Source organism: Hippocampus guttulatus, chromosome 19 (assembly GCF_054856545.1).
Source record: "Hippocampus guttulatus isolate MCC_2025c chromosome 19, RoL_Hgut_1.0, whole genome shotgun sequence".
Taxonomy (NCBI): Eukaryota; Metazoa; Chordata; class Actinopteri; order Syngnathiformes; family Syngnathidae; genus Hippocampus; species Hippocampus guttulatus.
In genome coordinates, this window is record NC_141279.1 from 1,403,303 (window position 1) to 1,415,872 (window position 12,570).

The 12,570-nt window shown below is 48.2% G+C and overlaps 2 protein-coding genes across 21 annotated transcripts in view; one reads left to right on the forward strand and one right to left on the reverse strand.

The window, feature by feature from the left end:
- The first annotated feature begins 12 nt into the window (after positions 1-12).
- Positions 13-10,013, forward strand: atxn2l (ataxin 2-like). 2 transcript variants are annotated; one of them, XM_086137923.1, is made up of 23 exons: positions 13-736; positions 1,777-1,816; positions 2,236-2,292; positions 2,383-2,454; positions 2,777-2,933; positions 3,170-3,291; positions 3,418-3,509; positions 3,689-3,925; positions 4,051-4,487; positions 4,927-5,013; positions 5,122-5,235; positions 5,371-5,451; positions 5,542-5,603; positions 5,792-6,123; positions 6,196-6,265; positions 6,337-6,471; positions 6,566-6,629; positions 6,744-6,925; positions 7,001-7,136; positions 7,248-7,357; positions 8,081-8,260; positions 8,339-8,510; positions 9,307-10,013. In XM_086137923.1, the coding sequence occupies exons 1-23, from the start codon at positions 624-626 to the stop codon at positions 9,354-9,356; spliced, it is 3,102 nt and encodes a 1,033-aa protein (XP_085994049.1). In that variant the 5' UTR covers positions 13-623; the 3' UTR covers positions 9,357-10,013. The 2 variants fall into 2 exon arrangements, with proteins under 2 accessions (XP_085994049.1, XP_085994050.1); XM_086137924.1 differs by lacking the exon at positions 13-736 and adding an exon at positions 972-1,143.
- LOC147189476 (ADP-ribosylhydrolase ARH1-like) overlaps positions 9,913-12,570 on the reverse strand; it is a 43,965-nt gene continuing 41,307 nt past the window's right edge. For 17 of the 19 annotated variants that reach the window (XM_086137941.1, XM_086137940.1, XM_086137939.1 and 14 more), the window contains 3 exons: positions 11,546-11,604; positions 11,192-11,383; positions 9,913-10,939 (listed from right to left, as the gene is read on the reverse strand). The gene's annotated coding sequence lies outside the window, so the exon portion shown is untranslated. The remainder of the gene's footprint in view (positions 10,940-11,191; positions 11,384-11,545; positions 11,605-12,570) is intronic. The other 2 variants (XM_086137950.1, XM_086137953.1) reach the window with 2 other exon arrangements.

Sequence of the window (12,570 nt, forward strand, 5' to 3'; positions counted from 1 at the left end):
TCCTCTCTCGGTCGTGTTTCCCAGTTAGCCGCGCGCGGATCGAGTCAAGTGAACCTACCGAGAGGTGGTGCTGACTGACCGCTGCAAGGTTTCTCGACTAAACCTAAATTATTTCACTTTCGGAAGCTACTGACAAGCAACATAAAGTCTTTGTTTGGAAAAAATAGGAAGGTTTCGCCTGTGCCGGAGTCAAGGTGACGCGGTTAAATGAAAGAAAGTAAAACGCGGAGTGAAAGCGCCTGACTGCGGCTTGAGGATCAAAGCTAATGCTAAGCCACCTAGCCGTTGCTACATAATTACACGAAAACTCGTGTCAGTTGAGCCGTCGTTTGCTTTGTCATAACCGCTGATATCACAAAGTAGATGTGCGGAGAAGCATTTTGAGGGCGCCACGCCACGTTTGGTTGGAACAGCGGTGGTTGGGGAGGGTTGCTTGAACACTTTAGGCCACAAGCGACTGGTATTCACTTAGCAAGATTAGCTACGATAGCCCGTATTGCCAAAGTGACACCGGCTCAACTGCTAAAGATAGTTTACAAACGAAGCTGATTCGTATCGAACGGTTTAGTGTTGATTAGTTTCGATACTTTTGGTACTGTCCGACCCCCCCGTGCTTATTCGCCATGCTGAAACAACAGCAGCCCAACTCCGGTGGGAGAAAAGCGTCAAATGGTACTACGGGCCCCGCCGGTATGTCTTCTCCAGTCAGTGGCGGCAACCGGACGCCGGCCGGGAGGTGAGTCACCCGGGCTACATGCGCTAGGAAACTACGGGGTCGGCTCCTTGCGCTAAAGGCCTACCGGTTAAGCACACGGAGCTTTCTCCGTGTGCTCAATGGGCCGCGTCGCAGCCACAGAGCTTTCTCTCCTGGCCAATCCATTTCGTTTCTGGGGGATTGATATGTGGGTCGAACGAATCGGATAGCTCGAACGGAACCGAAAACAGACGGAGGGGCGGGTTGAACTTGGGTGAAACCATTAAGTCGCAAATCAACAGACAGGTGAAAGAAAGTTTATCTGGCCGGTCAAGACCCAAAAAGCGGACGCTGTTCGTCAGAACACAAAATCTCTCTATTTGCAACGCTAACCTCAATGTGGCTCGTTCAACGAATCATCATTGAAGAGATTTAATGGCTAACTCAAGGTCTGTCTTGCTGCGTCGTCGCTGTTGTGGGATTTTGTTTTGGTCAGATTGGCCTCAGCCTTTGTTTTGTAATCGTATGTGTGTTTTTTGGCTGCGTTGCCACCTCGTTGAGCAAGCCACATTGGCCTGGTTGGAATTTGACGTAAACATCGCGCTTTGTCCTCTTTTGTGGTTTATATTTCTAGCTGAATTTTTTCTTTTGTTGTTGCCTTTGTGTACGATGAGTTTAGTTTGGAATTGAATCAACAAATAAACTAAAGATCTTGTCACCATTAGAAGGTCAAAGGGGGAAATTTACAGCCTGCCATTGTTTTGTTGAAATTACTATATCAAATAGACCACGTTTTTTTGTGCATGCAATGCTTGTTTTTTCCCCTACTTTATCCTTTTCATAATTTTTGCTGCTGTAAATTGCGAATTTCTCCATTGAGACAAATAAATGTTTTTCTTTTTGTTCAAACGTTTATTTAAACTGACTTGTGTGGAAAATAGAGATTAAACATCTCTGTTTCCTGTAAAACTGATTTGATGAAGTGTCGGCGAGCATTTTTTTTTGGTTCTTGTCTTAGAATAAATGTCAAGTTGCCGCGCTGAAACGTACCATACTTCAATTTCTGTTTTTGTTTTTAACAGGAATCGAACTACTGCGAAACCGTCATTCCAGTCTTCTCCCGTGAGTATGGAGGCCTAGATCATTAGGCCAACAAACATGAGCAAAACCTGAAACATATTTGACCTAATGACTAAAAGCACAATGACAAAAACCACTGGTTTTGTGGACTACTACCGACCACGCTCAGTGAAGGAGCACCAAAGATCCGAAGATCTTTCTTAGCTGAATGAGCAATTGTGGCTCTGCAAGATTCAGTTGCTTTCCACTCAAACAGCGAAAGTAGCTGCCTCCTTCCACCTCACTTCACCTGATATGATTAAGGTTGTTGGAGATTAGGGCTGGCATTTTCTGTTGATGAAAGGTGCGGGCGTAATGGCTGAGTCCCAGGCAAATGGATACATATCACATCATGTCAGGACAGCTTGTTTAGAATGTGTTGCTGGAGTCTTGATGGAGACTGTATCTTGTCCCTTGTGCAGGTTTTTGAGGGTGTGTACAACAATGCTCGAATGCTTCATTTCCTCACAGCTGTTGTGGTAAATCTTCCTTGATGATTTTCCATCTCCATCCAGAGAATGTTGTCAAGTTCCTTGGTAATTACAATTTTCAAATTGCATCTCCTTCAGGGTTCCACTTGTGATATAAGGGTGAAGAATGGGAGTGTGTTTGAAGGCATCTTCAAGACGCTCAGTTCCCGGGTGAGGCTGCTACTTTTGACTTGCAATACACACAGAAACAACTAATGCTGTACTATAGTAGAAATAGTACTATAGTGAAAACGTGACTTTCAATTTTCATTTGTTCCATGACAAATCTGACCAAATAATTTTTCCCTGTTGAAATAAATCGGTGTGCTGTTAATCCCACATCTGCTTAATACAATGATTCAGAAGCTCAATGGAACATTTCAACATTTGGGGAGCCCCGGGTGGGGTGCGATGACAAAGAATCGCCAACACGGCTTGCAATGAATCAATTTACACGCAGTCTAAACTTGTTTGCTCCCCTTATTGTTCCTAGTGTGAATTGGCCGTGGATGCCGTGCACAAAAGAGGGGAGGAGGGCTCGACCCTGGCTCCACCGCGGCGGGAAGACATCACAGACACCATGATTTTCAGCCCTTCGGATCTGGTTACGATGATATGCAGGGACGTAGACCTCAACTATGCCACCAGAGGTGCGCACTCAAGTGAAATTCACCGTTACCATTGTGTTTGTAGTCACGGTCAATGTTTTACTCGTGTCTGTGTAAACAGTGATGAATGTAAGTGCACAAGGCAACTCAAGATTATTTTACCAGCGGTGGAGTTTGCAGTATGTGTTGGTTTGCAAAATGAGCGCTAAAGGACGCGGCTCATAGGCAACTTACGATATTGTTGAGTTGACTATTGCATCACCTTGACTTGTGTGCAGATAGCTTCACCGACACCGCCATCAGCTCCACACGGGTCAACGGTGAACACAAAGAGAAAGTGTTGCAGAGGTGGGAAGGAGGAGACAGCAACGGGGAGAGTTATAATCTGGATGCGGACGCAGTAAGTTCCTGCCAGTCTGTCATTCGCAGCATGAACTTATAAATGTCAAATATTGTCGGTTGATGTGCCACTGTGGTTTTGATTTGTTTTGTTGAATGCTAATTTTTGCCCCCCGCCCCTCAATAGTCCAACGGCTGGGATGCCAACGAGATGTTCCGCTACAATGAAGTGAAATATGGAGTCACGTCAACGTATGATTCAAGTCTCTCTATGTATACGTAAGTTTCCGTCTGAGTCTTTGTGTCAACCTGGCGATATCAACCGCTGAGAAATGTTTTTATTGATTCACTCAAACATTTCCTTGTGTGTATTTTTGAGTTAGTGGTCGATTCTGCGAAGTCAGAGAAACACTGAATATGCACATTGACACAACTCCCACCTCCCACCCCCAACCTAGTGTGCCGCTGGAGAGGGGTACCTCCGATGTGTACCGACAGCGGGAGGCCCGCGCTGCTCGCCTGGCCAGCGAGATCGAGTCCAGCCCCCAATACCGCCACCGCGTCGGCCTGGAGAATGACGAGGGTAAAAGTGAGGAGGACAAATACAGCGCTGTGGTGCGCGACAGCACCGATCGGGACAGGAGCCACGAGAGCCTCCGCGAACGTGAAAGGGGCCGAGACAGCCCCGGGGCCAGGTGAGTAGAACCGTGTGGAGTCTACTGACCGCAATCAAACTCGTCAAGTGATGACATTTCTTTCCTTTTTTTTTTTTTTTCTTTTTTCTAAATTGACATTTACGCTGTTGTCTTGTGTTGTTCAGAGAGGGCAAGTACATTCCTTTGCCTCAACGGCAAAGGGAGATGAACCGGGATCGAGCCGAGCGAGGCCCCGGCGGTCCTCCGCCCCACAGTCGTCTGAGTGGGGGTTATCGCTCCACTCCTTCATCCCCCAGAGCCCCGCTGCCTTCGACGGGCGGTCCCCAAACTGGTGTGTCCCCATCAGAGCGAAGCAGCCCCCTATCGGGCCGAGGCGGGGCCTACGTTGCCCACCACCCGCAAGGTAGCCCCAGCCCAGGTCCCGGCTCCGCTCCCGGCAGTCCATATACACCCGCTTCTCCTGGGGCCGCGCCCAGCTCTGCAGGCTCCCTCTCTGCCACCCCTTCCCCGACCAGCCCACCTGCCCCCCATGGACACTCAGTCCCACATTCCCACTCGCTACCACACTCCCTGTCAGAGGCTGGTAGACCTGTGAACGGAGGTAAAGCTCTGTTTTTGTCAATAGTGTCTTGTTTTTAGAAAAGAACACACACATCATTGTGATAGTACTTGAAAAGTCAAGTTTTTCTTTTTTGGGCTCCATTAATTGGAGGACCACTAAGTTAGACCGTACATGTGCAGGAGGCATAGTCAAAAAAGGGTTCCTGTTTTGCCACATTTTTGCTTCTGTTACTGAATACTCTTTCTCCAGCGGGGCGTTGTTGTGGAAAATGTTCCTATTTTATTGTGTAAATAGCTTCTTTGTGTCATAAAACTCTGTAGCAAAAGCATTTGTGATTAGTTGCCGGTCATCGTAGTTGTCAGGGGCATCGCACTCATGGCAGAAGTGTGTGGCGCAACTCCCCGACTTTTTTCCACTGCCCCTTTTCACGGCAGATGTTGCTCTTTCAGTTGAAAACAAAATGCAACTTGTCTTTCAGTCGCTGCCAGGACTTCTCCCAAAGCTCAAAGACCTCCACAGTCGAGCAGAACAGTCCGCACTCCAAACACACACGTTCAGTCCACTGGTACCAGCTCCTCCCTTTTTAATACATCGGCTACTCAAAACAATATCGTTTTTTATTTTATAATGATTTTTTTAATGACTATTGATGAGCCTGACTCTGTCCTTGCAGCCACTCGTTCACCGAAATCGGGCTCTTCCCAGGACACACCTTACTTGGACACGTCGTCTATCTCCTTGCCTGCTCAGAAGACGTCGGGCCCCGCCCCTCTGTTCCCCGTGGACGGTACAATCAACACTTTGACCTCCTGTTCACCTTTAACAATTGAACATTGGAAAACGAAGTTCACCTGCCAAATGGAGTCCGTCGACTCACCTAATGAAGCGGCACGACTCATTACTTTGTCATTTGTCTTCCCAGTGAATGAAATCCTATGCGCCGCTGCAAAAGAACGCTTGGCCGAGAGCCCCGGCGGCACGGAGGAGAGCAAGAGCAGCAAAGGTGAGAAGGTGATAAGCCGACATTAAGCCGGAACACCACAACTGTTTTCCCTAAAACCATCTTCTTGTTATCCGCTGTTTTCTCGCCTAGCTCCTTCAGTTCAACAAAGGTCACAAATCGAGGAGCTACGGAAGTTCGGCAAGGAATTTAGGGTGAGTATATGCTTCCTTTTCAATGAACTTGGGAATGCGATCCCGAAGTAGAAGATGCCCTGTGGCATAACCGTATCCGTTTGCAGACTGACGCGTCGACTTTGATGAATGTTTTTGTAGAATTTTATTGTAATCCTGAAAATGTGATGACACTTTCATTAAATTAGCACCTTTGATTTTCCTTCCAGCTCCAGCCGAGTGGAGGCTCTCCCAGCTCTCCTGCCGCAGCGACTCCTCCTGTGGTCGGCGATGTAGCCCAGGCCGGCGCCACCAAACCCACGCCGCCGCCAGACCCTCACACCGCCGCTGAACCCAAACCGCAGCCCGCTGCCCCCAGCCCGTCCCATCTTCAGCCGTCGGGGCTCCCGTCCGATGAACCCAAGGAAGCCGGCATGCCGGGTGCCCCCAACTCGGTTGCCGCGGGAGTCGTTTTGGACAGACATTCGCCGGCTGCCCCTCAACCGGCCAGGACCCCGGGAAGTGAGGACGGCATGTCGGAGCGCACGGAGGGTGTGGCAGAGTAAGTTAAAAAAAAAATGTTTTTTTTTTAAATAGGAGAAAATTTCAACACCTTTTCTTTGTCTTTGTCTAGCCAAGTGAAGAAATCCACTTTAAACCCCAACGCTAAAGAATTCAATCCAATCAAACCTCAGATGCCTATGGTGAGCCTTTTTACCTTAAGTGAGTGCAGTGCGAGTACCGCATTTCTGACTCTAATTACCTTGCGGTCCAGACAAAACCCAACACGGCCCCCACCCCGCCTCGACCCACTCCTCCGAGCCCCGTGGTCATTCAGCACCCAGGCGGCCAGGGTCCACTGTACAATGCCCCCTACCTGTCCTATGTGTCGCAGATTCATTCTGTACAGGTACACGAGCAGAGACCGTCCCATAAATAACAATTTCCGATTGTATTGTCAGGCAAAAAAAATAAAAATAAATTCTTGATTGTTCATTTTCCAGACCCCACAGATGTACCAGTACACTATGTCTGCAGTCAGCCAGGGAAAGTACCCCAGGACCAAAGGTCATGCATGAAACTTGTTTTTGCCTCTGACTGAATATTGTTTCAGCTGTACAGTGGTACCTTGTTGGGGCCACTTCCACGTGTCCTCAAACCATGTGGGCCGTTGCATTTCAGGCTCTGTAGTGGCACCGCGCTCAGACCACGGTGCCTCGGCGCCCCCCATGCTGCAAGCGGCGGCAACAGCCGCCGGCGCCCCCTTGGTTGCATCCCCTTACCCTCAGTCCTACCTTCAGTACAACCCGCAGCAGTATGGCCAGCAGCAGGTCATCCAGGCCATGTCACCCTACCCAGGACAGGTAGGAAACAGCACGTAAGTGTTCACGTCTTGCCTTTATTTCAAAAAATGTTCGACTCCCCACTCTCTCTTTCAGCCCATGTATTCCATGCTGCAAGGGGGGGCTCGGATGATAGGGCAAGGCGGGGGTCCCCACCCGCAAGCCCTTGGACCTCCAGGACAGTTCCAGACACAGGGGGACGGGCCACAGGGACCTCAGCAGGGCATCTATGGTGAGCAACAAAGTTATCTTAATGCACCTTAAAGACCTTTTGCACCACTTTTTAACCAATGTTCCTTGAAACTGGCAAGCTGGAATAGTGTGGACTGACTTTTGTCTCCAGCACCCCAGTCCTTCTCCCACCACTCAGGGGCCGTACATCAACCGCAGCCATCCAGTACCCCAACAGGCAACCAGCCCCCACCCCAGCATCCTGCGCCCAGCCCCGGACAGGTGACACCGTCTCGGAACTTTGAGTCTTTCTGATATTTCAGTGTGTCCATAAAGTCTCTCTACACTGTGATAGGGTTTTTTAAAATGAATAGACACAACTTGGCGGCCTTATAACACAAATGCCCAAGTCATTTTTGTAGAAATTCTTACCAAAGGAGCCATACGGCTCCATCAATGACTTGTGCCATACACCACCTGATGGATGTGACAATAGATGTCCGTGCTTAATTCCTGTTGTTTTTGTGCATTTTGCCTTTTCTTGAGAAGTGGGGGGGGGGGGGGGGTTATTTATTTTTTTAAATCACAACCCATTTCTTGAACGCGAAACTTGAAATTAAACATCTGTGATGCGATCTCTACTCTCGTTGGCTGACGCCCACGTCACTGACCAAGTCAGGCCCCGCTCTTCAAAGTCATATACAGACTCGACAGTAAGTAGAATGTGAGCAATACCCACGCCTCACATGCATGGCAGTTATTTTTTTAAATCCAATTAATCAATAGAATATTAGATTCTAAAAATATTTGATCGCTGCAAGCTCTAAATCTGATGAACATATCAATTTTTTTTAGTTTAGTTTTTTTTTTTTTAAATAGACTTTCTGGACACGCTGTACAAACGCTCGAGTGTAAGTGTAATTTTGTTGCAGCTGAAGTGTCAACAAGGGTGTTGCTTAAGTTCACAGTGGTAACAATGACCAAATGCTGATTGTTGACTTCCAGAACACCCAATCCGGCCCGCAGCCCCAGTCCTTGTACCACTCAGGTCCACTGTCCGCACCCACCCCGCCCAACATGCCGCCTGGCCACACGTCCCCGCAGGGCTCCTACCCCATTCAGGGCTACAGCATCCACGGCCACCAGGGCATTCCACCCACGTATCCCCTGGGCCAGTTGGCGCAGGTCGTAACCCATCGTATTGCTTCCCAGGTCCCTTTTCCAGTTACAAATCTGAAGCTGTCCTGTCTTCTTCTTGGTCAGGCCCATGTACAAGGAGCCATGTCAGGCCCCCACCATTCGGGGAGCCACGGTCAGCCACAATTAGTGATGCTGCAGCCTCCCCCGCAGCAGGGGCCCGGCTCGGTGCCCCAGCACCCGCAGCACGGACCGCAGCAAGGGACACACCAACACTTTTACATCGGGCATCCGCAAGGTAGGACGACACTGTGAACCACCGCCCTGAAAGTGAAATGTCCGAAGATGGTGCCCAAAACCTGATTGGAATATTTGTGCTTTGGCACCATCTTGTGGCATCTAAGTCATTTCTAGACCTTTTTCGAGGGCGTCAATTACTCCGGGGGTTTCCGCTCGTCTTGGTAGGGCTCCATCCCTGTCACCCACAAATAGCTGAGAAACTCAGCCGTAATGCTCCTGCGACGGCGCAAGGTGGAGCCAAAGCCCGTGCCTGATTGGAAAGTCGTAAATGGTGTCAAGCGATTTGTCCCGACTAAGACATCGATATCTGTAAATCAGGAGGAGCCACATTTAGCCTCCATTGTCAGTGGAAGTTTCTGTAATTCTATTCAAAAAGTTATTTTCATAGATTATCGATTCAGGGTCCAGAAAAACCTCTATGTAAAAAATAAGCAACCTATAATCTGTGAACGTTTTAACTTTTTGCATGTAATTATGGAAATAATAAAACTTCTCTGTGATATATATATATATATATATATTTTTTTTTTTTGGGGGGGGGGGTGGGAGGGCGGGGTGATTGCACATGAGCGTGCACACTTCCCAGGGGCCTGACAAAAAAAGAGTATGCCATTAATTTTTGGATATCATAAACTGAGTTTGAAATGCTATGATGGTGTTTTGGAATCATAGTGGATGACACATTTAGAATTTAAACTATTCGATATAGACGACGATAAATATTTTCACTATTCACGCCATGAGTTAATGTACTTTGGCCCATTCAGTGAAATGTTTCTTTTTGGCGCTGACAGCCATGCAGGTTCAGACACACCCGGCCTCCTTCCATCCACCCGGAAACTAAACTTCTCTCTTCAAAAATGTTCCCGGGATTGAGCGCCGCCGTCCCCGCAGCCCGCCTGACGACGGTTCGACTGAACGTCCCAAAACGAGACTGACAGCAAAGCGCAGTGGCGGGGGAAGGACATAGCCTCATAGCACCTTCTTGTTTTACTTCTTCTTCTTCTGCTGCTGCTGTTATTGTTCATTGGCCCCAGAAGTGAAGGAGTATTTTCTTTTTTCCTTTTTAATGCAAACGGATGAAGATGGCAAGGCGACGAGCACGACTGCGAACCTGTGTGCAAATCCTGTGCTCCTCTTCAACTTCTTCCCTTTGTTCAGAGGCAGGAGGCACCTTGCTCGCTTGGACCAGTCAGAGGACAAAGGGTTTCATCTTCCAGCAAAGTGTTTTTGGCCTGGTCGGGTGTGTTGGCTTTTTGACACACGCACGCACACACGCACGCGTTCAGGGTGAATACTTACTCTATGACATGGGGCATTTGAAGAGAGGATGGGATTTTTAACAAATCGTTTCTTTTAAGTCACCCCGGTTGCTTAAAAAAGAAAAAAGAATCAACCTCTGACCGTTATTCTCTTCTTTAGGTAAAACATTTTTTAAAAAGGACAAGACAAAAAAAAATTCAAAAACAAAATGACCAAAAAATAAAAGTTTTCAACTTAACCACATGTTATGATGCTACTTCATTTTATCTCTAGTTGCATCGGCATATTGTACCGCATTCATTCAAAAGCTTGCTATTCTTTTGTCGCATTGAAAGCCATTGAGTATTTCTCCTGTATAGCTTGAGGTCCATGTACAAGTCTGCTCTTTGCCTTCACGAGTCAGACAAATCGGCGCATTAGCAGAATAGCTGATTTAATGGTGATGTTTTGACCGCTCGAGTTTGACATGGGTGCAACATTATTAGTGAGGCTAAACCTCACTAGTTGACAACTGTGCTACGAGTGTAAACGGAGGCGAGCAAAATTTAGTCACGAGTAGCATGTAGAGTTTTGCATCATAAGTAACATGGAGTTGTGATACCAAGGCCATTAAATTGGATATCGAACTCAAAAGAGCTTTATGGATTGTGCGCTTGGGGAAAATGACTGTCTTACTCGCAGCATTTTTTTCTTCCACTGCCGTATGACATGTCTGCACACTAGTGGGATAACTGCAAGGAGGGAAATTTTGTTGCACTGAGCTGTCTTCTGATGTACTCGTACATGGACCTTAAACTGGATATTAACATTTGTGGGGTTATTTCAAACGGCCATTAGGGAGAGCCCTCTTCATTCAGCGGCAGCCATGCTGGAGCAACATGGTGTGACAGCGGGCGGGTGACTCTGTGGGTCAGTGGGACATGCTGTCCCCTCGGGGCGAGCGCGACAGCGCAACTCGGCGCGCCCTGTCTCGCGTCAACATGTCCGCGCGCGGCCTACTTTTCCCTCGCTGGGGTCAGTACGCCAGCGAGTAGAGCAGCTCGCCGCTGCGCTCCAGTCGATGACGGTACTCCAACTGGCCGTAGTTGCCCTCGGGGACTCCCTGGACGCCGTGGAGGAGACCCCAGCAGCAGCAGGCGATCACGGCAGTGCTGTCGCTGTCGCCTAAACACGACAAAGACAAACCGGTCAAGTAACAGTTCGGTCGCATTTGGGTAGAGATGGGTCACCCCGGGCTGGTCTCCACCCAATCACAGTTTACATTTTGTCAATTTCAGGGTTTTCACAAATACACTGGTGACAAGTCAGTGTCAGTGCATGTACGACAGGTTGGCAGTACATGTCAGGGTATGTATGTGGGGGTTGTCCAAATGGGTGGGCCCCGAATATGAAATGCTGCCAGTTTGAAGCGCGAACCTCCGTGAAAGGCGGCCCTGCCCATGAGGTCATCTCCGGCAGCCAGTGCGATCATGGGAGCGTCGTGGCCACTGCGTCCTGCCCAGCCCGCCAGGCTGAACGTCTTGTATACGTGGTCTCTCGGCCGGCCCGTACAAGTCGGGCCAGATGACAGGACCCACGCCGTTCGAGATACCCCTCGTATCCAGGTACCTGCAAATCCGTTTGAAAGAAACAGAAAAAAAAGGAGTAAAAATTGTACACAAGTAAACATGGATGAAGTATAATTATGTCAACATTTTACGAGTTAACATCTAACACTTAACTAAAAGTACAAGTTTTGCCTCCACTGGTAACATGCCTAAGTTGTCCTACCAGTGTACAGATGTAGGGGAAAAAGGCCACGACTTGTTCTCCACCTTTCGTCAAGCTTCCTGGCACAAGATTCAAGAGTAAGACGATTTTTATACGAGGATACACTGGTTACACTTGTTGATATCTGTGGGCCACTGTTCACTCGTCAATTTATTCGGGTCACTGAAAGTACAAGGTGCATGCAGTTGTCAACTAGTCAGTTTTGCATTACTGGTAGTTAAATGCACTTGTCCAACCAGTATGCCAAAATTATCCGATTAGTGAGGACAAAGAGCAGACGAGCGCACGGACCTTTACATTCAGTATAAGGTCCACGTACGAGAATAGTGCACTTTGAGCGACTGTATCACGTTCCACAAATCTGTCCCGAAAACCTTTCAACGTATTTGCGAATACGGGATATTTTCGACGAGGAAATACGTTGGAAAGTATTTGTAGTAAGTAATTTGTAGTTGGAAAGTATTTGTCAAAGATGATTAGTATAAACATAAATCTACTTTTTGGCCACAATGCCACCGGGGAGAGGACGGTTTTCATTGACGTCATCAAAAGTTGCGCGCGCACGATTGGCTCATAACGAGCAACAGGTGTGTGTGGCCGTCAATATATTTAAAGTCATTAAAAAAATGTACATATAAGTTGGTTAGTTAACATGAAGGAATAAAAGGTTGACTACATTTCTCATGACATTTGGTTATGATCAGTGATACACGTTGTGCATTAATTGTTAGGGTTCGTGACACACATCGTTAATTGGTTAGTGACAAGCACAGCGCAGCATTGATTGGTTAGTGCGGTACAGTACAGTGAACACAAATGCATTTCCCCTTGCCGGATTCGAACCCTGGATCTCAGGTGAACGAACCCGCGGCGAACCCTTTGGGCCAGCGGTGACCTGTCATCAACCGCCGCTCCCGGTCCGTTCATCCTTAACAATCGCACGTCCCGAGCCGCGGGGTGCCGGCTGCGGCTCCCCGAGAGTAAAAGCCACCGGCGGCCGGCACTCGCCTAAGCCGTCGCGGTCC